The sequence below is a fragment of the Sphaeramia orbicularis genome, chromosome 16, assembly GCF_902148855.1.
Source record: "Sphaeramia orbicularis chromosome 16, fSphaOr1.1, whole genome shotgun sequence".
Classification (NCBI taxonomy): domain Eukaryota; kingdom Metazoa; phylum Chordata; class Actinopteri; order Kurtiformes; family Apogonidae; genus Sphaeramia; species Sphaeramia orbicularis.
In genome coordinates, this window is record NC_043972.1 from 19,743,049 (window position 1) to 19,766,213 (window position 23,165).

At 34.1% G+C, this 23,165-nt stretch overlaps 2 protein-coding genes across 3 annotated transcripts; both read right to left on the bottom strand.

The window, feature by feature from the left end:
- Positions 1–2,669: 2,669 nt before the first annotated feature.
- LOC115435765 (protein Bouncer-like) lies at positions 2,670–12,269 on the bottom strand. Its single transcript, XM_030158380.1, has 3 exons — positions 11,862–12,269; positions 5,472–5,591; positions 2,670–3,008 (listed from the first exon to the last, which is right to left on the bottom strand). The coding sequence occupies exons 1-3, from the start codon at positions 11,911–11,913 to the stop codon at positions 2,803–2,805; spliced, it is 378 nt and encodes a 125-aa protein (XP_030014240.1). The 5' UTR covers positions 11,914–12,269; the 3' UTR covers positions 2,670–2,802.
- A 5,333-nt stretch (positions 12,270–17,602) lies between these two features.
- LOC115435766 (uncharacterized) lies at positions 17,603–23,160 on the bottom strand. 2 transcript variants are annotated; one of them, XM_030158382.1, is made up of 6 exons: positions 22,834–23,160; positions 20,312–20,337; positions 19,873–20,136; positions 19,239–19,387; positions 18,862–19,047; positions 17,603–18,248 (listed from the first exon to the last, which is right to left on the bottom strand). In XM_030158382.1, the coding sequence occupies exons 1-6, from the start codon at positions 23,084–23,086 to the stop codon at positions 18,209–18,211; spliced, it is 918 nt and encodes a 305-aa protein (XP_030014242.1). In that variant the 5' UTR covers positions 23,087–23,160; the 3' UTR covers positions 17,603–18,208. The 2 variants fall into 2 exon arrangements, with proteins under 2 accessions (XP_030014242.1, XP_030014241.1); XM_030158381.1 differs by having other exon boundaries at positions 19,873–20,226.
- Positions 23,161–23,165: the final 5 nt, after the last annotated feature.

The window sequence follows — 23,165 nt, forward strand, 5'->3', positions numbered from 1 at the left end:
TTTACAGCCACTCAGAATAACAGTGTGTCTTATAATCTTCATGTGCTGCGTCAGCTAATTGCACTGGTCTACAGTTTTTTAGAAATAATCTGCCTCAGAGATTAAATATGCTAAATGTTATGTTTTTTAATAAGATTAATTGGAAAAACAAATAATAAAAGTGCTGGTTTGCTGATGTTTTCAAGGTATATGATAAAGTCTTATTACACATATATGTTGGTTTATGTACATTTATACAATAGATTTATAAATGTTCTGTTATGACCCTGGGTCATAATTTGTTTACTTATGTGTATATGTATATATGTTTTCTGTATAGTGTGTGTGTGTGTGTGTGTGTGTGTGTGTGTGTGTGTGTGTGTGTGTGCGTGTGTGCGTGTGTGTGTGTGTCCTGTAGGTGTGCTGTGCCCTTTTTCTGTCTGTCCTGTTTTTCATGTAGGTAAGCTGCTGATTGGTGGAGCGTGATTGCCTGGCCCCTTTAAAAATGGTCCTGGATCTCCCGTTCGCTCTCTCTCTTGCCTCCTGCCAGTTTCCAACCATGTGTTCCTGTGTGTGATCGTCAGTCTTCGTGTGTTTCGTGTGCTAATTCACAATTTTGTATATAGCTGTAAATAGTATTTCTGTAAATTTGACCCTTTCTCTGGTAGGGGAGGTCGGCTCTTTTGTTTTTCCCGTTTTCTCCTGTTTTTGGTTAGGGAGTTTAGGTTGTTTTCTGTATTTCATTTTGTGCATTTATTTTGGATTAGGTAAGTTAGTTTGAACTCCAAAGAAGATATTTTGTTTGTTGTTTTAGCTGTGTCCTCCCCTAACCCTTCTTTAGTTGTAAAAAAAAAAAAATACTGTGAATTTTAGTTTTTTGACTGACATGTGTGCTTGGGAGCTGGGAGGGGACAAAAGTAGAGCATATTCTGTTCGCCCTGGTAAACCCCTAGGCCGGGACGTAACACTTCCAATAGATAGAATCTATAAAGTGAATGTATGTATGTGCAGACAGTGTTCTGAAGTAGATCTGGTAGCTCTGAGACAAATATTCCTTTTGAGTTAAACCCATTCTCTCGTTAATTCTCAAATTTCACATTTTGACAGAAGATTGTCTCTTGGAAGCTTCAGCCAACCAACATTTTTGACTTTTTCTTTATCAGTGACTCACACATAGTAAAATTTTACTCCTTTTATTATGGAAGCATTTTACTTGTAGACCAGTGAAGTTTACATTATAACTGTTAGCTTATAATATTTTTAGACAGAAGACAGACACAGTAAAACAACAAATCATCGTATCTATTTTTTGTTTGATTTGTGTTGTCAGTACCTGCACTAAAGATGTTTTGATTGTTGATTGTTCAAATTTAGCATATTTCATAGCTTTATACCTTCATAAGCCTCATAATGAAACTCACACATGTAGAAGAAACGCTGCCATTTCAGCATCAAACTCCATTCGTTTCATTTAGAGCTGTGTGAGTCACTTCCTTTGACTCTAAATCAGGCATGTCAAACATGCAGCCTGGGGGCCAAATGCAGCCCGCCAAAGGGTCCAGTTCGGCCCCTGGGATGTTTTTGCCAAGAGCAAAAATTCCACAGTCTTGAACTGAATTAAGCAAAAAAAAAAAAAAAAATTAGTTTCAATGAAGGAAAAAATCTTCAATTAAGCCAAAAAAAATTCTCAAATTTAACAAAAAATCTTGAATTAAGCTGAAAAAAAAAAAAAAAAAAAAAAAAAAATCTTCAATTAAGTAAAAAAAATCTTGAATTAAGCAAAAAAACCAAACAAACTTCAATTAAGTAAAAAAAATCTTGAATTAAGCCCAAAAAATCTAGAATTAACAACTTGAATTTTTTTCTTTGTTTTAGTGCAAAAAATGACATTAAATTATGAAAATATTTACATTTACAAACTATCCTGAAACAATTAAATGTGAATAACCTGCACAAATATGAACAACCTGAAATGTCTAAAGAAAATTAAGCACAATTTTAACTATTTTTCTGCCTGTTACTAAGTGTTTAGTGTCTTTGTAGGTCTGATCCATAATGCACATGTAGAAATGATAAGTTGAGGAATAATATTGTTAAAATTGCACTAAATTTTTTTTACGTTTTTTAATTTAAATTTCATTTTTTTCAGGGTTTTTTTTTTTTTGGTAGTTTATAAAAGTAAGTATTTTCATAATTTAATGGGGTTTTTTTACACTAAAACAAAGACAAAAATTTGGAGTTGTCATTATTTATAGGTTATTATGTTATTATTTTACTGGTCCGGCCCACTGGAGATCAAATTTAGCTGAATATGGCCCCTGAACTAAAATGAGTTTGACATCCTTGCTCTACATGTTTTTTCTGTTCGGTTCTCCTACCATGCGCTCACTTTCTGAAACTTTGGTCAAAGGCCCCTTGGTGTTAGTTAGTGACTCACTACTCCGTCTAGTGGTCAAATAAATCCATGGGCCTCTACAATCCAATGCATTGGCAGCTTTGGCAGAATGTCAGAGCTCTTTATTCTAAACATTCTAATGGTGAATTTTGGTCATTATTTAATATTTGAAAGTAGAAATAGTGCATAAAGCCCCTTTAATGATCCAGCAAAACATAACACTCTGAAAGGAGATATTCTGTATTGTGATTTAAGTATTATTTGGCTTTGCATATTCACTATTTTAGCATTTTTTCAACTTTTTAGTTTTTTTTAACCTATATTTTTAGTAAGATGTTGGTCAATTAGACAGCACACAAAGCCTTTTATCTGCATATTTGTAATACTATCACTCTCCTCTTTCTCTGTGGTATTTTATTCTTTTTTAATCACCACATAGAGTATGAGACGAGCAGCATGAGCAGTGTACCGGTCCAGTACGACGTTCCAGGTGTTGGCGCTTTGTTGCACAGATGTGTGTTGCAGCATTCGTTGGTGAAGGTGAAGTTGATTCCCATGGTGTACTTTTCACCGGTGACTCCACACAGAACAGGCAGGACACAGCTCTTCTCATACAACACCACACGGAAATCACCTGAAAATACACAGATTTACAGAGACATTTTTACACAGAGGCATTGTTAAGATGCATTTAAAATTGCATTTTTATGACAATTTCAATTTGTCATAAGTGGAGATGAAGAACACAGCTGTAAATAAATGCCTGAAGTCAATATAAGATAATTTGATTACAGTATTCATTAGATTTTATTACAGTAATTTCACTCATACCTGTACTGGAAGTGTAGAAAATATAATAAGGTAGAAAATAAAATAAGGTAAATAAGGTAAAGAGATACTGTTTGGAGAAGGCCGTGCATGTGTCTTTTCATGGAAGAAGGCCCTGCTGATGATTCTGCAGGTGCAAGCTTTTGTAAACAATTGTGAATGGAAGATTCTCTGCTGGTTGTGGTATGAAGTTCCGTGACTGACTGCTGACCCTGCAGACCCTGTTGACCATGTTAGACCAGGTTGGTGCTGGCTTAATAACTTCTGGGCAGTACGCCCTGACCATCTAGTGACTCATCCAGCACAGCTGCATTACTTAATTAACCCTTTCATGCATAGTGGTCACTACAGTGGACAGTTACTCTACAGCTTTAATCTTGTATATTCATGGGTTTTGTTGTTTTAGTTCCATATCAACCAACACAGTGGACACTTATGCATCATCTCATAAACTGCAATTCATACCATTATTGTAACTTTGCTGTTCTTGATTGGTTCTTGAGTGGAAATCAATTGTTAATATTTATTTTTTGCATATTATCTCTATGAAGTGAGTAATAACTAGTATTAGAATATGTTAAAATGTGAGAAAACATCAGATTAGCTGCATTAAACATGGTCTCATTTCACTGTTTTCATATCACTTTATGATATTGGGTTTTAAATACATGTTTCTTTGCTTCAAGAATAAAATTCATTGTGTAGCTGAGTGGAGATTTTTGTAACTCCATGAAAAACAGGTTGATTTTTAAAAAAAATTCAATCACATTGTTTTTTTGTGTTTTTTTCATGCCTAAAGAGGAATAAAAACACTCAGGAAAAAAATCTTGATTAAGGTTCTCATAATTCATGCATGAAAGGGTTAAAAAAGAAACAAAACAAGTGATAAGAAGACCAAAGTGACCTAGTGTGTATGCAGCCAGTAGGGTAAACATCTGTGCCAGATGTGCCTGACCAAAGATGGTCTTAATGGGGGGAGCTTCCGGGGGTGATAGAAACCGTGGGATGGTTTCTGCCAGTGGAAAAACACCCCGAACCTTCTAGAAGGATGGGAAAAAGGGTATAAAGGCTTGTGAATTTAGAACGACGTCGGCTCTTCTCCGGAGAACCGTCCCGTGTGTTTACTTTGTGTGCTTCATGAATAAACACATGTAAGGCTCTGAAGACTGACTGGCTCGGCTCATCTTTGGTGCAGAAGTGTCTGTACCAGATCACCACTTAGGTATAGAGTATAGTTAAGTTAAGTTTTTTAACTTTTATTAAAATAGGACTTAGTATTCAGTTACGGTAAATTAGTGTCAGAGTATAGTCTTCATTTGATTTTGACAGACAGGAAACTCCCACAACAGAAGCTGGAGAAGAAGCCATTTTAGCAGAATTATGACATGCAATAAGTTGTAAGTGACTGCTAGATTTTGAAAGATCTGGGAAAAAAACGTGCTCTGGAAAAATGAGCAAATGGACTCACTCACAGCACTTTTCTAACCTTTTATAGTCAAAATAAGAAAAAAAAGTCCAGACAGATAATTTCAGGCTTAGGGTTTAAAGGGTTAATGATTTGTAGCTAAAGTTCTGACTCTCAGTGTTACTGTTGAGCCGATAATGTCTGAATTGCATATAAAGTCGCATTTTTATGAGCATTTCAGTTATGTGAAAATGAAGAGTAGTGTTTACACTGCAAAAATCTAAATCTTACCAAGTGTATTTTTCTCATTTCTAGTCAAAATATCTGATCACACTTAAAATAAGACTTAATCACCCAGAGAGTAATTTTTCAGTGAGATATAAGAACTTTTTTTTAGACAATAGATCTTGAAAATCTTATTTCAAGAAATCTTACCAAGATAATTTTTCACTTTTACCATCGGCAGATTTTTTGCTTAATTCAAGATTTTTTTGCTTAATTCAAGCAAAAAAATCTGCCAATGGAACAAGTGAAAATTATTGTGGTAAGATTTCTTGAAATAAGATTTTCAAGATCTGTTGTCTAAAAATAAGTTCTTGTATCTCAGTGAAAAGTTATTCTTTAGGTGATTATGACTTATTTTGAATGTGATGAGATATTTTGACAAGAAATGAGAAAAATACACTTTGCAAAACTTTGATTTTTTCCAGTGTAAGGTCTGGATTAAAGCCTGGTCATATTGTCCTAAGTGCACATTTCACACATACATCTGTGACTTTTCGTGAAGCAGTGTAAGGCCAGACAGCGCCTCTTGCTTCTAAACATATATTTCAGTTTTTCATCTGTGACCTGAGGAGCCGTTACCTTTATGACCCACCGCCCGGCTGGACAGACAGAGCTGCCCCGGTGGACATTTGATGGGGAATCGGATGCAGTCCAGAGGGGAGATGGCAGGAAACACACAGGTGTAACAGAAGAGGGGAGCTGAGGAGCGAGCATGATGATTAAGATTAGGAAACTGGGATAAAACAACTGTAATACAGACAAAAACATCAACAAAGTGCCTTCATAGATCCAATGTGATCTGTGAGTTGTAATGCACATGTACATGATCAGCTAAAGTATAATGTTGTTAAAATTGCAATTATTTTTCTTGAGAAATTTCAGGTTGTTTATGTTATTCACATTTTTTTAAAGGGTACTTTGTAGATTTACTTTTTTTCATTGTTATTATTGTAACCCATAAAGACCCAGTGCTACCTTTGTGTCAGTTCCCAAATACATTTTTCTCACTATTTAACCTTTCTTAAGTGATTGATCACCATTCATTACCATATTATCCTCTGTATTTTGCATTTTTTTTCAATCAAAATCCATTTTTTTCTTATTTTTAATTTACTGATCATGTAGATGTTCATAAAATCTCAGATTACATTTGAGGGTTATAATACCAAAAATGGAGAAAACTGAAGAAAAAGTGACTTTTTCAGTAAAATATATCATTAACTAAACATAAACCAAGTGTCTCCATTCACTGTCATTGATCCAACTCCATGGGTTTTACTGGTGAATCAATGCTGTAGAAGATGACGGCGTTTCCACGTTCACTATGGAGTCTCTGAACGTCCAAATAGGTCATATCTGATGACCATGAAAAGATGATAAACTGCACTGAGTCTGAATTATTCACATGTACTGGTAGGATTAATGGATTAACAGGTTTTACACATTTAAAATCAGCGGATGCTTTTGGTCGCTGGTGGATGTTTGGGTCTTTATGTGTTAATGGGCTGGTCCACTAAAGAACATTTTGGGCTGTTTGTGACCCCTGAACTAAAATGGGTTTGACACCCCTGCTGTACACGATTTAGCACTGGAGTATATTTCTGAATTGCTGGCTTTATATTAGACAGTTGGACCCTTATGATCCTCTAGACCTGGTGGACTAGATTAGAAACCAAAGGCACAGAAGTTTTCTCGGTGATCACCTAGACCAGGGGTTTCAAACTCATTTTAGTTCAGGGGCCATATTCAGCCTAATTCGATCTCAAGCGGGCCAAACCATAATAGCTTAAAAACCTATAAATAATGACAACTCCAAATTTTTCTCTTCATTTTAGTGCAATAAAAACATTAAATTATAAAAATATTTACATTTACAAACTATCTTTTCACCCAAAAGATGTGAATAACCAGAAAAAAATGTAATTTCTCAAGAAAAATAAGCTAAATTTTAACAATATTAGTTTTTCTCTTCATTTTAGTGCAATAAAAACATTAAATTATGAAAATATTTACATTTACAAACTATCTTTTCACCTAAAGATGTGAATAACCAGAAAAAAATGTAATTTCTTAAGAAAAATAAGCTGAATTTTAACAATATTAGTTTTTCTCTTCATTTTAGTGCAATAAAAACATTAAATTATGAAAATATTTACATTTACAAACTATCTTTTCACCCAAAAGATGTGAATAACCAGAAAAAAATGTAATTTCTTAAGAAAAATAAGCTGAATTTTAACAATATTAGTTTTTCTCTTCATTTTAGTGCAATAAAAACATTAAATTATGAAAATATTTACATTTACAAACTATCTTTTCACCCAAAAGATGTGAATAACCAGAAAAAAATGTAATTTCTTAAGAAAAATAAGCTGAATTTTAACAATGTTAGTTTTTTCTTCATTTTAGTGCAATAAAAACATTAAATTATGAAAATATTTACATTTACAAACTATCTTTTCATCAAAAAGATGTGAATAACTAGAAAAAAATGTAATTTCTTAAGAAAAATAAGCTAAATTTTAACATTAGTTTTTCTCTTATTTTAGTGCAATAAAAACATTAAATTATGAAAATACTTACATTTACAAACTATCTTTTCACCCAAAAGATGTGAATAACCAGAAAAAAATGTAATTTCTCAAGAAAAATAAGCTAAATTTTAACAATATTAGTTTTTCTCTTCATTTTAGTACAATAAAAACATTAAATTATGAAAATATTTACATTTACAAACTATCTTTTCACCTAAAGATGTGAATAACCAGAAAAAAATGTAATTTCTTAAGAAAAATAAGCTGAATTTTAACAATATTAGTTTTTCTCTTCATTTTAGTGCAATAAAAACATTAAATTATGAAAATATTTACATTTACAAACTATCTTTTCACCCAAAAGATGTGAATAACCAGAAAAAAAATGTAATTTCTTAAGAAAAATAAGCTGAATTTTAACAATGTTAGTTTTTTCTTCATTTTAGTGCAATAAAAACATTAAATTATGAAAATATTTACATTTACAAACTATCTTTTCATCAAAAAGATGTGAATAACTAGAAAAAAAATGTAATTTCTTAAGAAAAATAAGCTGAATTTTAACAATATTAGTTTTTCTCTTCATTTTAGTGCAATAAAAACATTAAATTATGAAAATATTTACATTTACAAACTATCTTTTCACCCAAAAGATGTGAATAACCAGAAAAAAAAATGTAATTTCTTAAGAAAAATAAGCTGAATTTTAACAATGTTAGTTTTTTCTTCATTTTAGTGCAATAAAAACATTAAATTATGAAAATATTTACATTTACAAACTATCTTTTCATCAAAAAGATGTGAATAACTAGAAAAAAATGTAATTTCTTAAGAAAAATAAGCTAAATTTTAACATTAGTTTTTCTCTTATTTTAGTGCAATAAAAACATTAAATTATGAAAATACTTACATTTACAAACTATCTTTTCACCCAAAAGATGTGAATAACCAGAAAAAAATGTAATTTCTCAAGAAAAATAAGCTAAATTTTAACAATATTAGTTTTTCTCTTCATTTTAGTGCAATAAAAACATTAAATTATGAAAATATTTACATTTACAAACTATCTTTTCACCTAAAGATGTGAATAACCAGAAAAAAAATGTAATTTCTTAAGAAAAATAAGCTGAATTTTAACAATATTAGTTTTTCTCTTCATTTTAGTGCAATAAAAACATTAAATTATGAAAATATTTACATTTACAAACTATCTTTTCACCCAAAAGATGTGAATAACCAGAAAAAAATGTAATTTCTTAAGAAAAATAAGCTGAATTTTAACAATGTTAGTTTTTTCTTCATTTTAGTGCAATAAAAACATTAAATTATGAAAATATTTACATTTACAAACTATCTTTTCATCAAAAAGATGTGAATAACTAGAAAAAAATGTAATTTCTTAAGAAAAATAAGCTAAATTTTAACATTAGTTTTTCTCTTATTTTAGTGCAATAAAAACATTAAATTATGAAAATACTTACATTTACAAACTATCTTTTCACCCAAAAGATGTGAATAACCAGAAAAAAATGTAATTTCTTAAGAAAAATAAGCTAAATTTTAACAATATTATTTCTTCTCTTCATTTTAGTGCAATAAAAACATTAAATTATGAAAATATTTACATTTACAAACTATCTTTTTACCTAAAAGATGTGAATAACCAGAAAAAAAAAAGTAATTTCTTAAGAAAAATAAGCTAAATTTTAACAATATTATGCCTCATCTTTTCACTTGTACATGTGCATTACACACAATGTTACACAAACATAATATTGTTGAAATTTTCTAGTTTGGAATGTGGAACTAAAATAAGAATGTCTACAATATTATGTGTCAACTTATTAACACAACTTAAAAATCAGATCTACAAATCCACAAAACATGTAGTAACAGACAGAATATTGTTCAAATTGTACTTAATTTTCAGGTTGTTCAGATTTTATTGTTAGAGGGTTATTAGGTTATTATTTGACTTTAGATCACACTGGGCTCAAACCAGTTCAACACCTTTGACTGTTCATATCTTCAGCGTCATTTTTGCACTCCATAAAATCATGCTGCGGGCCGGATTGGAACCTTTGGAGGGCCGGTTTTGGCCCACAGGCTGCATGTTTGACACCAGTGACCTAGACTATATTAGATCATCTTGTCCACTTTCTATTTTTAAGCCTCATTTATCACTTTACCTTTGAAAATGCACTTGTGTATTGGGTGTAAGTAGGTATGAATGAAGCCTTTGTGTGTGTTTATACTCTATTTTTTAAGGTTTCAATGCTCGTCTTACAGTTTTACATGTTTCTTTGTGTGTTTGTTTCTTTTATATTGTGAAGCAGAGTGTAATCGAGCTTGAAAAGTGCTAAACACTTAAAAATATGTTGTTTTTTTTTACTGGAGTGGGAACAAAATGTGGAGAAAACTGTATGAAAATCTTTGGATACTAAACTTTACTGTACAAAGTTTTGCCCCCTACATTCTCATGATGTTAAAATGTTTTGGACTGATGGATATTTAGCATTTTGTAGTTCTGCCTTCCCCCCAAAACATAGGGTGTGACCCAAAATAGGTTGTGGAACCATAATTACATTGACCATTAGAGTATTATTATTCATAATATTATTTTATTAGGGTTTTATGGGAGGCAATTTTGATTTATTTTTTTTCTTTTGGTCCACTTTCATTCTAGTTTTGTTCATCTTTGCCAATTTTGTTGATTATTTAGTTGATTTTTAAAATTTTATTCATTATTTTGTCGATTTTTTTTTAGTCCAGTTTCTTGCATATTTTGTGCATTCTCTGGTATGTTATTCATCTGTTGATTTTTTGTTGTTATTTTCTTTCCTTTCTTTATTTTGTTCATTTTCTTATATATTGCCTTTCACTACATCTTATTTTTATGAGCGTGAGAGACATAAAAACGCTCTGATATGCGGTTTCTGTAAAAAAACAGAGATATATTTTGATAGTTCACGATGAAGATTTCAAAGTTTTGCTCCAGAAGTGACACCATCTTTTACTTATCTCTTTGTCTTATTTGTTTGTTTTCTCAAGTATTCCAATTACTTTTTCCATGAGAGACCTGAGTACTCATATACATTTATATTTTGGTTCATTCATACTGGACGACAATTACACACACAGAGTTACTAGTTTAAACAGTTGCAATTATTGGAAATAAAAATGTTGCAATTACAGTTTTACAGTCATAGCTGAATGATAGTTGCAGCCATTATTTACTCTTTTAAATTCCATTTATTTTATGGTTTAGTGTGTAGAACTGTTGCCTGCATGTTAAACCTTTAGAATAAATGGTTTAACATGTAGGGATCAGTTCTTAAATGACCACAGTGTGACTGAATACATTTAATCTGCAGTCTGTAGTTAACCCATAAAGACCCAAACATTCACTGTTGACCAAAGTATCTGCTGATCTAAAATGTTCAATAACTGCTAATCCACTAATCCTATCAATACATGTAAATAATAGGTGTAAAATACAGTTTCCCATCTTTTCATGGTCATCAGATATGACCCATTTGGACATCTAGAGGCTCTGTAGTGAACATGGAAACACCGTCATCTTCTACAACATCTATTCACCAGTAAAACTCATGGAGTTGGATCAATGACAGTGGATGGAGACAATCAGTTTATGCTTAATTAATGATAGATTTGCCGGAAAAGTCCGTTTTTCTTCCGTTTTTTCTGTTTCTGATATAAAAACCATCAATATTAATATGAACTTTTCATGACTATGTACATGATCAGTGAATTAAATACAGGAAAATGCATGATTTTCACTGAAAGATTGCAAAATGCAGAGGATAATAGCATAACAAATGGTTATAAACCACTTAAGAAAGGTGAAATACAGAGAAAAATTCACTTCCCAGATAGCAAAGAGATACTGGGACGGATCTGGAACAGAATCGCACCCCGACTCGCCCCGAAACCGTTTGGCAGATCCGTCCCGGTGTCCAAACGCACATTGAGCCAAAACAGGTACAGCTCCACGAAACGAATCTTCTACAGAAACGGTCCAGCTCTGGCCCAGCTCCGTTCAATCACATCTAGAATTAACACAAGAATCATGTTGGCCCAGCTTTGTATTACAACTGGTCCAGATTCATGTTACAATCCTGGTCCAGATCAGTGTTACAACTTTGAAAATCAGTCTTGGTTGTGTGATGGGAGACTGTTTTGGGCTGAATCCGTAAGCCAGCACAACTCTGGAACTACTAGAGAGAGCTGAAAGACGGATCAGATGCAGATTTGGTCCAAAGTCAGAAAACGGATGTGAGCCATAAACGGATGTAAAGGCTTTAATGCGGATCTGGCCCAAAGGTAATTGCTATCTTGGTTGGAAACTGCCACAAAAGTAGTTCTGGGTCTTTATGAGTTAAAACAAACTTCACTGTGTATTTTATTCACTTACCCACAGCTGGAAGGAAACACAAAAGAAGCAGGTGATGAAACTGATGAGACATCACTGAGTGTTTCTGTCACAGAAAAACGTATGTGGAGCTTGATTCTGCAGATCTTTAAAATTTTTTTTTTTTTTTAGAACAAACCCACTGTTTTCATCCTGAAAAGACACAAACTCCTCTACAGTGTTCCTGTTCCCATTCAGCCAGGACTCGTTGCTTTTCAGTCAGTCCAGCTGCAGAGATTTAGCAGCAAACCTCCTCTGGTTACTTCTAATATGCTGTCAATTACCTCCAAGAATCTCCCCTCCCCAGTACTTATGATTCGATTAGGTTGTTAGGCTGAACTGTCCCACAGAGAAAAGCCCCATTCAGGTTTCATAAATAACATTGTGAGGAAACTGCACCAGTTTAGGTTAAAATCCTACATCAAATCCTTCAATTTTTTCCTCTATGTCATGCTCTTTTTTTTTTTTTTTTTTTTTTTTTTTTTTACAGTCTGTCAACACATATCATCTATGTGGAGGTAAAGTGGGACAGGTTTATTAAATCATGTCTTATTTCTTAATGAAAGACGTTGAGTTTGGTCGAACGACTGTCAAGTGACCTGCAATCTCATGACTCAGAGGTAGAAACAGTACATTTGTTTTAAAACTACGTGCAACAGAAACTTCACAGCTTTGTAAAACACCATAACTCTAAAGAAATTCAACATCTTATAGATTAATTGCTCAGACATTTCTCTTAAGTAAAATGTATTATTTCAGCCTGATATCTGTTAACCTAATTAGATTAATTAAACAACCCTGTTATATGTGACAACCATTCTCCTCTTCTGTGTCCATTTTCTGAGACCTTTGTTCCTCTAATGAATTTTTCTCTCTATTTAACCTTTCCTTAATGATTTATCACCATTTATCATAGTATTATCCTCTGTATATTGCATTTAGTGTAAATCATGAAAAATCATTCCCATATTTATCCCATAACGACCCAGTGCTACTTTTGTGGCAGTTCCAAAATAAATGTTTCTCTATATTTAACCATTTTTAAGGGATTTATCACCATTTATAATAATATTATCCTCTGTATGTTCGCATTTTTCAATGTAAATCATGTATTTTTCCATATCTAATTCAATGATCATGTAGATGTTCATGAAAACTTAGAGTAAATTCAAAGGGTATTACATCAGAAACAGAAAAAAACTGAAAAAAGTGACTTTTTTGCCAAAGATATCAATAATTGAATGTAGAAACAAGTGTGTCCATCCACTGTCATTGATCAAACTCCATGGGTTTTACTGGTGAATCAGTGTTGTAGAACAGGGGTCTCCGACTCATTTTCTTTCAGGGGCCACATTCAGCCTGATCTGATCTCCAGTGGGCCAGACCAGTCAAATAATAGCATAACGACCTGTAAATAATGACAACTCCAAATTTTTGTCTTTGTTTTAGTGCAAAAAAACAAACATTAAATTATAAAAATACTTACTTTTATAAATTATGCAAACAAAAAAGATGTGAATAACCTGAAAAAACTGAAATTTCTTAAGAAAAATAAGTGCAATTTTAACAATATTATGCCTCAACTTTTCATTTTTACATGTGTGTTATGGATCGGATCTACAAAGACACTAAACATTTAGTAACAGGCAGAAAATTGTTAAAATTGCGTTTAATTTTCTTTAGACATTTCAGGTTGATCATACTTGTTCAGGTTATTCACATTTTATTGTTAAAGGATAGTTTGTAAATGTAAATATTTTCATAATTTAATGTCATTCTTTGCACTAAAACAAAGATAAAAATTTGAAGTTGTCAATATTTATGGGCATGATGTGATATTGTTGTTTTTTTTCACATCAAACTGAGAAGAAAATACGTTGTCTTTGTTTTTTGTAGGTTATTGTGCTAATTTATTTGAGATCATATTGATCTGTATGTGGAACCTGAACTAAAATGAGTTCGATAGCCTTGACTGTGGAATTTTTGCACTTAATTAACTGGAGTACATAAGTTTTTACTTCTTCCTACTCCTTTTCGAGCATGTATGATTTTGTTTCATTTGTTTTATTATTATTATTATTATTATTTGTTGTTTGTTTGCTTATCAGTCATTTATTAGTGATGTGATGTTCATGAACGAATCAAATCTTTTGAATGGCTCTTTGAAATGAACGATGGGAACCGAGTCTTTGTAAAGAGCTGTTCATTTTTTTTTTTTTTTAAGGAGGGAGTGTCCGATTGCCTGTAAATTTAGCGTCACTGGGGAGGCATTGGCCAGGAGGAGAATGTTCGAGCAGAAAAAAAAGAGTGCACTGCGCATGTCTCATGGCAAGAAGTTAGCAAAAAAAACAACAGTTTGAAGCGTGAGGTGAGCATAGAAAAGTTTGAGAGTGAGTGAGTGACCACCTGTGAGTAATGAGCCAAAGAAAAAAGAGTAGTATTTGGATGCACTTTTCAGAAAGAAAAGATGGGCATGCAACTTGAGAATTGCACTATAGTTCAGGTATTTAAGTAATTGCAGTGATTAATCACTGTTGTGTTTTGTGCAATTTTTTCCGTGTGTTTACACACATTTATTGTTCTTGTTTAGAGGAGAATAAAATGTTATTTCATAAGAAAATGTTTCATTTTCTTCTTCATTTTTAGGCTACAGACTAGTCCACATAATGTACCGTGATGTTTTTTGTCAAATTCCAGCATTTGCCTAATGTCACCTCTCATGTCATGTATTTAGCCCACACATTTGAACTAACTATTCTTTTTTACTGAAAGATAATATCTACTGCCGCGCCAATTAAACACCTTTAAAATGTAATGTCAATCATCACATGTAGCCTATTTAGTCATTAAAACATTGGTGTTTCAAAAGAATGCAAAAAACATAAAAGAGCCAGTCTTTTGAACGGCTCTTTTCAGTGAACGGCTCCTGATTGATCGGCTCCCTTCAAAGAGCCAAAAGTCCCATCACTATCATTTATGTACCAGTACTTATATTTTGTTGGTTGATTTTTGTTTTGATTTCACTGTCTACATGTTTGAAATAAAGGTTTTATTCATTCATTCACTTTGCTGATTCATCCCACGGGCCAGATTGGAACCTTTTGCGGGCCGCATTTGGCCCCCGGGCCGCATGTTTGAGACCCCTGTTGTAGAAGATTACAGTGTTTACACATTCACCATGGAGCCTCTAAATGTCCAAATGGGTCATATCTGATTATGATTTAAAGCTGAGAAACTGCATTTTACCTCAATTATTTACATGAATTGATAGGATTAATGGATCAACAGGTATTAAACAGTTTAGATCAGTAAATGCTTTTGGTCACCGATAGCTGTTTAGGTCTTTATGTGTTAATTCAGTTATTATGTAGATGTTCATAAAAACTCAGAGTGAAATCAAAGGTTATTATATCCAAACAGAGAAAACTGAAGAAAAAGTTACATTTTCAGCAAAAATGTCAACTGCTCGAAAATGAATGGGTTTTATTTGTCTGTATCTCTGTATCTGTTATTACAGAAGTAAACAGCTGAGTTCAAAGCAGGTCTGAAGAGCAGTGTTTCTTATCTGTTTGTGAGGTGCAGCCGTGTTGTACTTTGAGCCGCTAAACCTGTTCTGAACTTGACCTGACCTGTAGATTCACGGAGTTCATGTAACATTAGAACCTTGTCATGCAAGTGTTAAATGATACACATATTGTCAGATATTAACAAACAGTCAAGTATCACTGCAACATAAGGGTTGGGTGTTGTGATTTTAGATAAAGTAAATCATTGTAGAGATTTATCGGACACTGATATGCATCGGTACATAACAAAACTATGCAAAATATCATAAATACATAAATAAACGTATGAAAACATAATCTAGATTTAATAGTTTTAATCAGCTGGTGTCTCTTCTGTATAATTGCCAGACTGTCTATAATTAGGAGTTGTCCATAAAAATAACATATTACCATAAAATGGATTAACTGTGTGACTTAAAAATGGATACAACTCAACATTTGCAAACTTTCCTAATTAAAAATGAGAATTTACGGCATTTTCCTCATGTGTTTTTGTCCTTTTACTGAAAGAAACAAATATTCCTTTTCGTCTTTTATGTTTTCATGCACAGTAAAATCCTACTCTCTGTAGAATGACATATTTGTAACATATTTTGTGTTTTTACAGTGACAGATGCCAGTGAGACAACCAGCTGTGATGGTGAGTTCACCTGACTTTTTTATGTATCAGTTGAAATTTAAGCCATAAGTTAAAAATAGATGGGACTGTATGGAGAATGCAAGAATAAAAAAGTAATATACTGAGGTCATGCAGTTTATTGGATAAAAGTGGTCTTGCTAATCTTAGAACAGAACATTATTTGTGCTAAATTGCTACCGTTGCAACTTTTTCTTGAATGTGTTTTAGTCTCAATGTGAGGAACAGGTGTATATTTATATCCTCGAGACTTGATGTAAATATGGCTTTACCCCGAGCACTGCCAGATATCCTTCGTGTCAGCCCGATAACTAGGACAGATTTGGTTGGATTTCTTCTCCCTTGAAAACCAACAGAGGACCCCTAGTGAAAGAACCCTATCGATTTCAGATTCTCTATGAGTATTATAAGTCATCAAAATGGGGGTGCTTTAGTTGAAAATCAGTTTTTTGGACATAAATCAAGATATAACAGGCTGATTGAGATAAAATTTGGTTCATATTGATTGTCTTACAAATGTCCATTTTCTGGCTACCATCCAGAGTTCATATGGTGTCATTTTCATTCACTAGGTGGAGTTTTGTGGGGAGAAATTAGTTCTCTGACCATTATTCTGCCACCCATTTTTTTAAACAGAACTTAAATAAAGACCTTTAAATACCAGACTCGTGTGATTTCATTACTGCTCAAGCTGATATTACTATAACAGAGATTCACGTAATAGTGCAACCTAAAACACAACTAAGTTTACTCATTAATGTATGAAAACAAAGCAGTGACCTTGATGTGTGATTGTCAAGTATTTTCCTATTCACCACAAAAACAAAAACTCTGCAACTAATAAACAACTTTCGACTAAATTTTGTAATCAAAACATTCTTAGTGAAATTATGTGAACAAAAAGCTATGGAAGCACCTAAATCTCCACAAACCGAAGGAAAACCCTCAGGTCGACTCCAGTTTTATACTTTTCCTTCACTGTTTGGATTCAAATCAGACAGATTTGATATCTTGTTTTCAGTCATCACTAAACTGACAAAAAATGAAACCACTTATAGTTCTGCAGAACCCCTGGAGAATATTCTAAAGTAGGAACTTTAAAACATAGACTGTAAAGTTGCATCCGGATAAAGAAAAACTTGATCTATTTTGATCTTAAAATTTTTAAATTTTCATCACTAAATTCAGTCCCTTTTAAACAAAGTGACAGTTTTGCTTGATTTAATTGCTTTTTTCAGGCCTGGTGAAAAGGATTTTAAAATTCTATCACTCTGGGAAATCTTCTTATACTACAACAGGATTCAAGATCAGCTGAATTTAATAAAACATCCAAAGTGCTCCATGTAAATAACCTTCTATTACACTCTTAATTTGTATTTTCTGTTTCTGAATGTGATGTCATGTTTTTTTTTTTTTGGTTTTTTTTTTAACATTATTTTTCCAAACATAATATACACAACAGCTCAGTTTCATAAGTAAAGACACCAGATTAAAAAGACCACTGAACAAACAGGCAAAAAGAGAGATGAGGAAAAAAAGCTTTAACTTCTTTATTAAAACAATAGGACCAAGTGTCCTGGAGAACAAAAACAAATTTAAAGACATTAACTGACATTCATTTACATCCATTTGACTTTTCAAGGTCACAGGTCATGGCACCAACTGAAAGCCCATACGTGACTTCCTATCTATTACCAATAGTAATTATATCAATATCTTCAACTGTTTTCAAGTTACAGCACTTTGAAATCTGTCCCATTATAAAACAATGGGGATTTTTAAAATTTTCAAAATTCATAAAACATTCAAAAATCAATATTTTCCAATTGTCTGAACAAACTTGATAGGCCTTACCCCATCGATGTTCCACGACAGATATAAAGTCATTCTGACTAACTATTTCGGAGAAGATTCTAAAAAAATTGTTTATTGATGGACAACGGACAGATGACAACTGATACCAATAGTCCATCGGACCCTTTGGACCTTTGGACTAAAAAGACGTAACACTGTAAGAAGTCTGACAGAACACTAAAGAAAATGTATTTGAGAAACCAGCCAGGTTTGCTACACTGCGCCTGATAAATGTGTACCCTAGAAATGCATGATGTTTCTTCTTCTCCTAGAGCGAGGCTGCAGGTTGGCCTTCACCAATTCCACTGTCTGCCCCTTTTCAGCGGCGCATTCCTGAAAATGGAGAAGAAGAAGAGGAAAGCCCACATCAGACGAAAAATGTACGACAACACAATCTGAAAATGTTCAATATATTTGCAAAGCTCAGGTCTGCTACATATTGAAAACCTGCCAGTTCAGACCATGTCTCTGTTTGCCTTTTGCAGCTGGATATTATTTGTTGCCTCTAAAAATATGTATGATGATAATTATTTGACTTTGTTTACAACACCTAGACAATATCTACACGAAATACACACTAGCTCACATCCTAACCATACGTATATCTGTGATACTCTATTGTTTCATTTGTCCCAATGTAGTATAATAAATCAAAAATATTATTACACTCTGATATAACTCAAAGCATCAGAATCACATCTCATTGGATTTCAGATACGAGCTATGGTAGCCCAGAGGGATGCAGGCACGCAGCCTGGAGACACAGGAGAGATAAACTTTGATTTGACAATTATCCTTTTTTAAACATCGTCCTAATTAAATAATCTGATTTTGATTTAAAATCGATTAATCGTGCTGCCTTAATCTAAACTAGTATTTAGTCTTTTTAGTACAAATGTAAAGTCTTCATTTTGCTTGTAATGACGATTTACAGTACAACACATACCAGGATTCCCCTCCTCTCTTCCTTTTGGTCGTTGTCTGTGGGCCGGAAGGTTGAGTGCCACTGGTGGGTAGTCTGTACATAACAGCAGGCCTCTCTTGGTCACGGCGCAAAATATACCTAATAGCGACGTCCATTTTGGAGCGTGGAATGCAGTCATCCTCCATTCTTCGGAGGAAGTTGACATAGCTACAATTTATGCAGAAAGGCAAAGTGATCACTTCACATGTCTATAGGCAAGGAAACTCACAAAAAGACTGATTTACAGCCAGTTTCAGACACAGATTAAGCCAAGCTGACAAATAGAAACATTTAATGACGATGCTTTGCAAAAACTAAGCCTTAATACGTCTGGGATATTGAGCCTCAGTGTCTCTTACCTGACTTTTTCCTCATCAGTCGAGTCGTACAGATCCTGCAGAGTGATATCCTCGAATTTTCCAAAGCCAATGAGAGCCTGTCCTTCATAGTGCAGGTTGATGAGCTCCACAAAGTCAGGATAACAGGCTGCGTATCTAGCCAAGGAATCCTTTAAGTGAAGAAAAGTATCATTATGTGTGGACACAGATCATGTTAAATTAGCCTTGAAAAAGTAAGAGGATTCACTTGTAAATAGGATTTAATGATTTCTAATTCTGATCTGCTTATGTACCGTTCTTATTCCACAATGGTAAAAACTAAGAGGTTAAATATATTTATATACACATTTACACTGTGTCAGAATACATATTTATTTATGTGTTGATTTATTATTTTTCCTGTGCAAGTTGTGACTTCCTGATCCTGCTGTTTGTGTTATGTATGTTTTACCTTGTTTGTAGTAAAATAATAAATAAATAAATAAATAAGAGGTTAAATGTTAGGGTTAAAATTGTTGAGGCTAAAAATATGTGCTCCAGTAAGTGTTAACAGAATCTTAACAAAGCAAACCTTCAATTAAAGAGCAGGGCAATGGCTTTTTGGATTCAGATTTAGATCATGTGGAAGGTGTTCATTTTCTTTTCTTGTCAGTACCTTATTCGCCATTACTGGATGCTGATTCTTGGATCCGTCCTCTCTCTCCCTTCGGTGTAGGGCCAGAATCATTGCAACATAATCCACATCATTTTCCAACAGCCATTTAAAGGTTTGATCCCGGTACTGGCCAAACTGAATCATGAATCGGCTCAGGACCAGTCTTTTATCAAAGGGATCTCCACCTTCAGATTTCACCATCTCCTTGGCCTCTGCCTCCACCTCCTCTGGTTTCTTTGCCGGAAGTTTAAAATTTCGTAGTGCCTGCAGTTGAGATGAGACATCCTGAGCCTCCTGTGAACGAATGATCTCTAAATTCCCATTTGGCGTTCTACAGAAAGTAGGGTTGCCCTTCTGGAAGCAGCAACAGATATGAACAAAATCAGAAAATATGATTCATGACAATCATTTCAATTTGTGAATTACTTGTCAGACTTACATCTAGAGGCGCTTTGGTTCCTGATTCTAGAGCATAGGAACATAGATGAAAAGACTGAGGTTAGAAAAGCACGGAAAAAGTAACTGATTGTGACATCAGCACCATGCAATGCAACACAAACTCCTCCAGTTTCCAGTGCGGAGAACTGAATTCCTGATTTTTCCAGTTGTGTCTTATAAGACCTTGTGTCAGAAGAAACTTTACAGTCAATGGTGAGGCAAGGAGAGGCAGGTTTATTTATATAGCACATTTCATGTACAAGACAATTCAAAGTGCTTTTCATAAAACATTAAAAGCATTAAAGGGGTTGCATGGGAAGCAATAAAAAGTATAGACGTGGAAAGAAAAAAAAACAGATAAAAACTTTACGCTTTAAAGAAACAGTGCAGATCAGAACCTCTGAATAAGAACTCTATTCAAATGCAGCTGAGAACAGGTGGGTCTTTAACCTGGATTTAAATAAACTGTTTCAGCTGATCTGAGGCTTTCTAAGAGTTTTTCTACTCCCTGCCAAAAACTGTATCATGCAGCAACTGCCAAAAACGGCTCCCCTTTCCTAAGTCAGCCATGAAGAGGACAATGTGTACCAAATTCACCCTGTCACACCAGAATAGCTCCAAATGTGACCTCCTAAAGTCCTTTCACTCCTTTGGTTTTGCAAGCTTATTATGGTGGGGGATGCAGTTTTCTGGTGCCAAATTCTGCTCCTTGCCAAAAACTGAGTCCCCAGCCGCAGGTGATGTAGTTTTCAGCAGTATCTGTTTATATTGTTATATATTTTGTGTCAGTGGTGTAGTGGTCCCTGGAGAAGTGGTATACTCTCAATTTTTTTTTAAGTAGTCCAGAAAAATGCTGATTTAGAAACAGTGAGATATAAGTCTACTCTATTTAGTTTACCTAAAAATCCATCAGTAGTATTTGCTCACTATTATAAAATTATCATGACTTGATCAGGAGCAGTTTGTAGGTATTACTGGTCACACAAGCAGCTGCATGAAGGTAAATGTATTCAACATGAGGCAAACATAGGATAACGTTAGCCTTTCATAACGTTAGCCTACTCAGATAGTTGAACTATTGGTGACATAATCTCTTCTCCTCTAAATGTACAGTCATATGGCCAGTAGTTTAAAATAGTGACTCATTCTGAAGACACCTTGAAACTTACCTCAGAATTATGTATTCCCTGAAAGTAGGTTCTCTTGATATGTGTCACTCATTTGCAATACATTTATTCTGCCTTTCTTGTTTGCATTTCCAAAAATCGTGCATCTTTCAATGAGACGTGCAGTGACCTGTCAATCAGTTGGGGTGGCAATGGCACCTGAGGTGTCCAATCAGGTTCCAGAGGTGGCCAGCGCTAAGCAGAGCCCTGGCTCTGGCGCAAAGTTAGCAATATTTTCCTCAGCATGACCTGCCCTACTCTGCCCCTGATTGGCTCATCAGTCCTCATGCCTAAAGTTAACCAATCTAATCAGTGAAGGTACCAAGTACTAGCCAATTAGAGGCAGAGTAGGGCGGGTCATGGCTTCACCATCCTAGGGGAAAACATGGGCAATTTGTCTCAGGTATTACTGAATGGTGCACATTCGGGGGATTTAGAAGAGGGTATACACAATGCTGACTGAAAAATAAGTAGTAGTACCACCGTATACCCTGGACTACACTGCTGTTTTATGTGTTGTGTATCTAAGATTTAACTTTAAAAAGTTTTATATACACCTTACAGTTTGCACATTATTATTAAACAGATAAAAAAACATAACTGCAGTATCTTACAATATTATTAATTACTTAATTTCTACACAGCCATGATGGTGTTAAGAGCTTGAATATTCACAATTAATTTCATACCATACAGTTAGATAGAAAGGAGAAAAAGTTGTGACAGGGTGAATTTAGGGCACACTGGCCTCCTCATGGCTGATGGTAGAATTTGGCACAGCATGGTAGTTTCACTTCCTCAAACAGCACCACGAGCTGTTTCCGTTACAACCGTTACCTCCTCTGAGAGAAAGTGGAGTGACTTTTTTAAATATTATTCGCCTCCTCTGACACTAGGTATCATTGTGAGGGTCTTAAAAGTACAGATATCGACAGTCAAGTTTGTTGTTGTTTGGTTCACAGAGCACATGTTGCAGCGTCCACCTGCTGATGCTGATTTACTACAAAATCTAAATAAAAAATATGAAATTGTTGCTAAATATCAAAAATATGATAAATATATTGTATTTATACGGGTTTATCTTTAGCACATAATGGCATAGTGGATTATGATTTAGAAATTTATGATCATTATTCTATTGATTGATAACAAATACGTAAAGGCATATATGTTTTGTTTATTTTTCCAATCTAAAGGCAGTCAAATTAATATTTTTTTATTTATGGATGGATGGGTGGATGGATGGATGGATTGATTGATTAGGCTGTATTTGGCTTAACACAAACATAACCAGTGTTTTGGATTATTTTTGATGGTCTAAAATTTTTTTTTTCTGCAGCTGTGGATGAGAACTCACCCAGGTCGTCCGCCTCCTGGTTGCAGCCCATCCCCCTCAGTATGTCCACGGTCACCTCCAGGGCTCGGCTCTCGGTGAAGGTGGACACCAGGACCTCTGTGACCACCACGCGGCTTTTCCGGTCCACTTTACTGCCTCGGATTCGCGGTTCTTCTCTCCGGTCCTTCAGCCTGAAGACGAAACTGTCAAAGTCCTCCTTCCTCAGACTCTGCAGACAGTCCAAAATTTCGGTACTAATGCCTTTTGCGGACATTTCTGGTGGAGTTATGACACCTTAAACCTACAGGTCCAACCAGTCTGAAGAGTGGATTCACTTCTAAAACCACAAAATT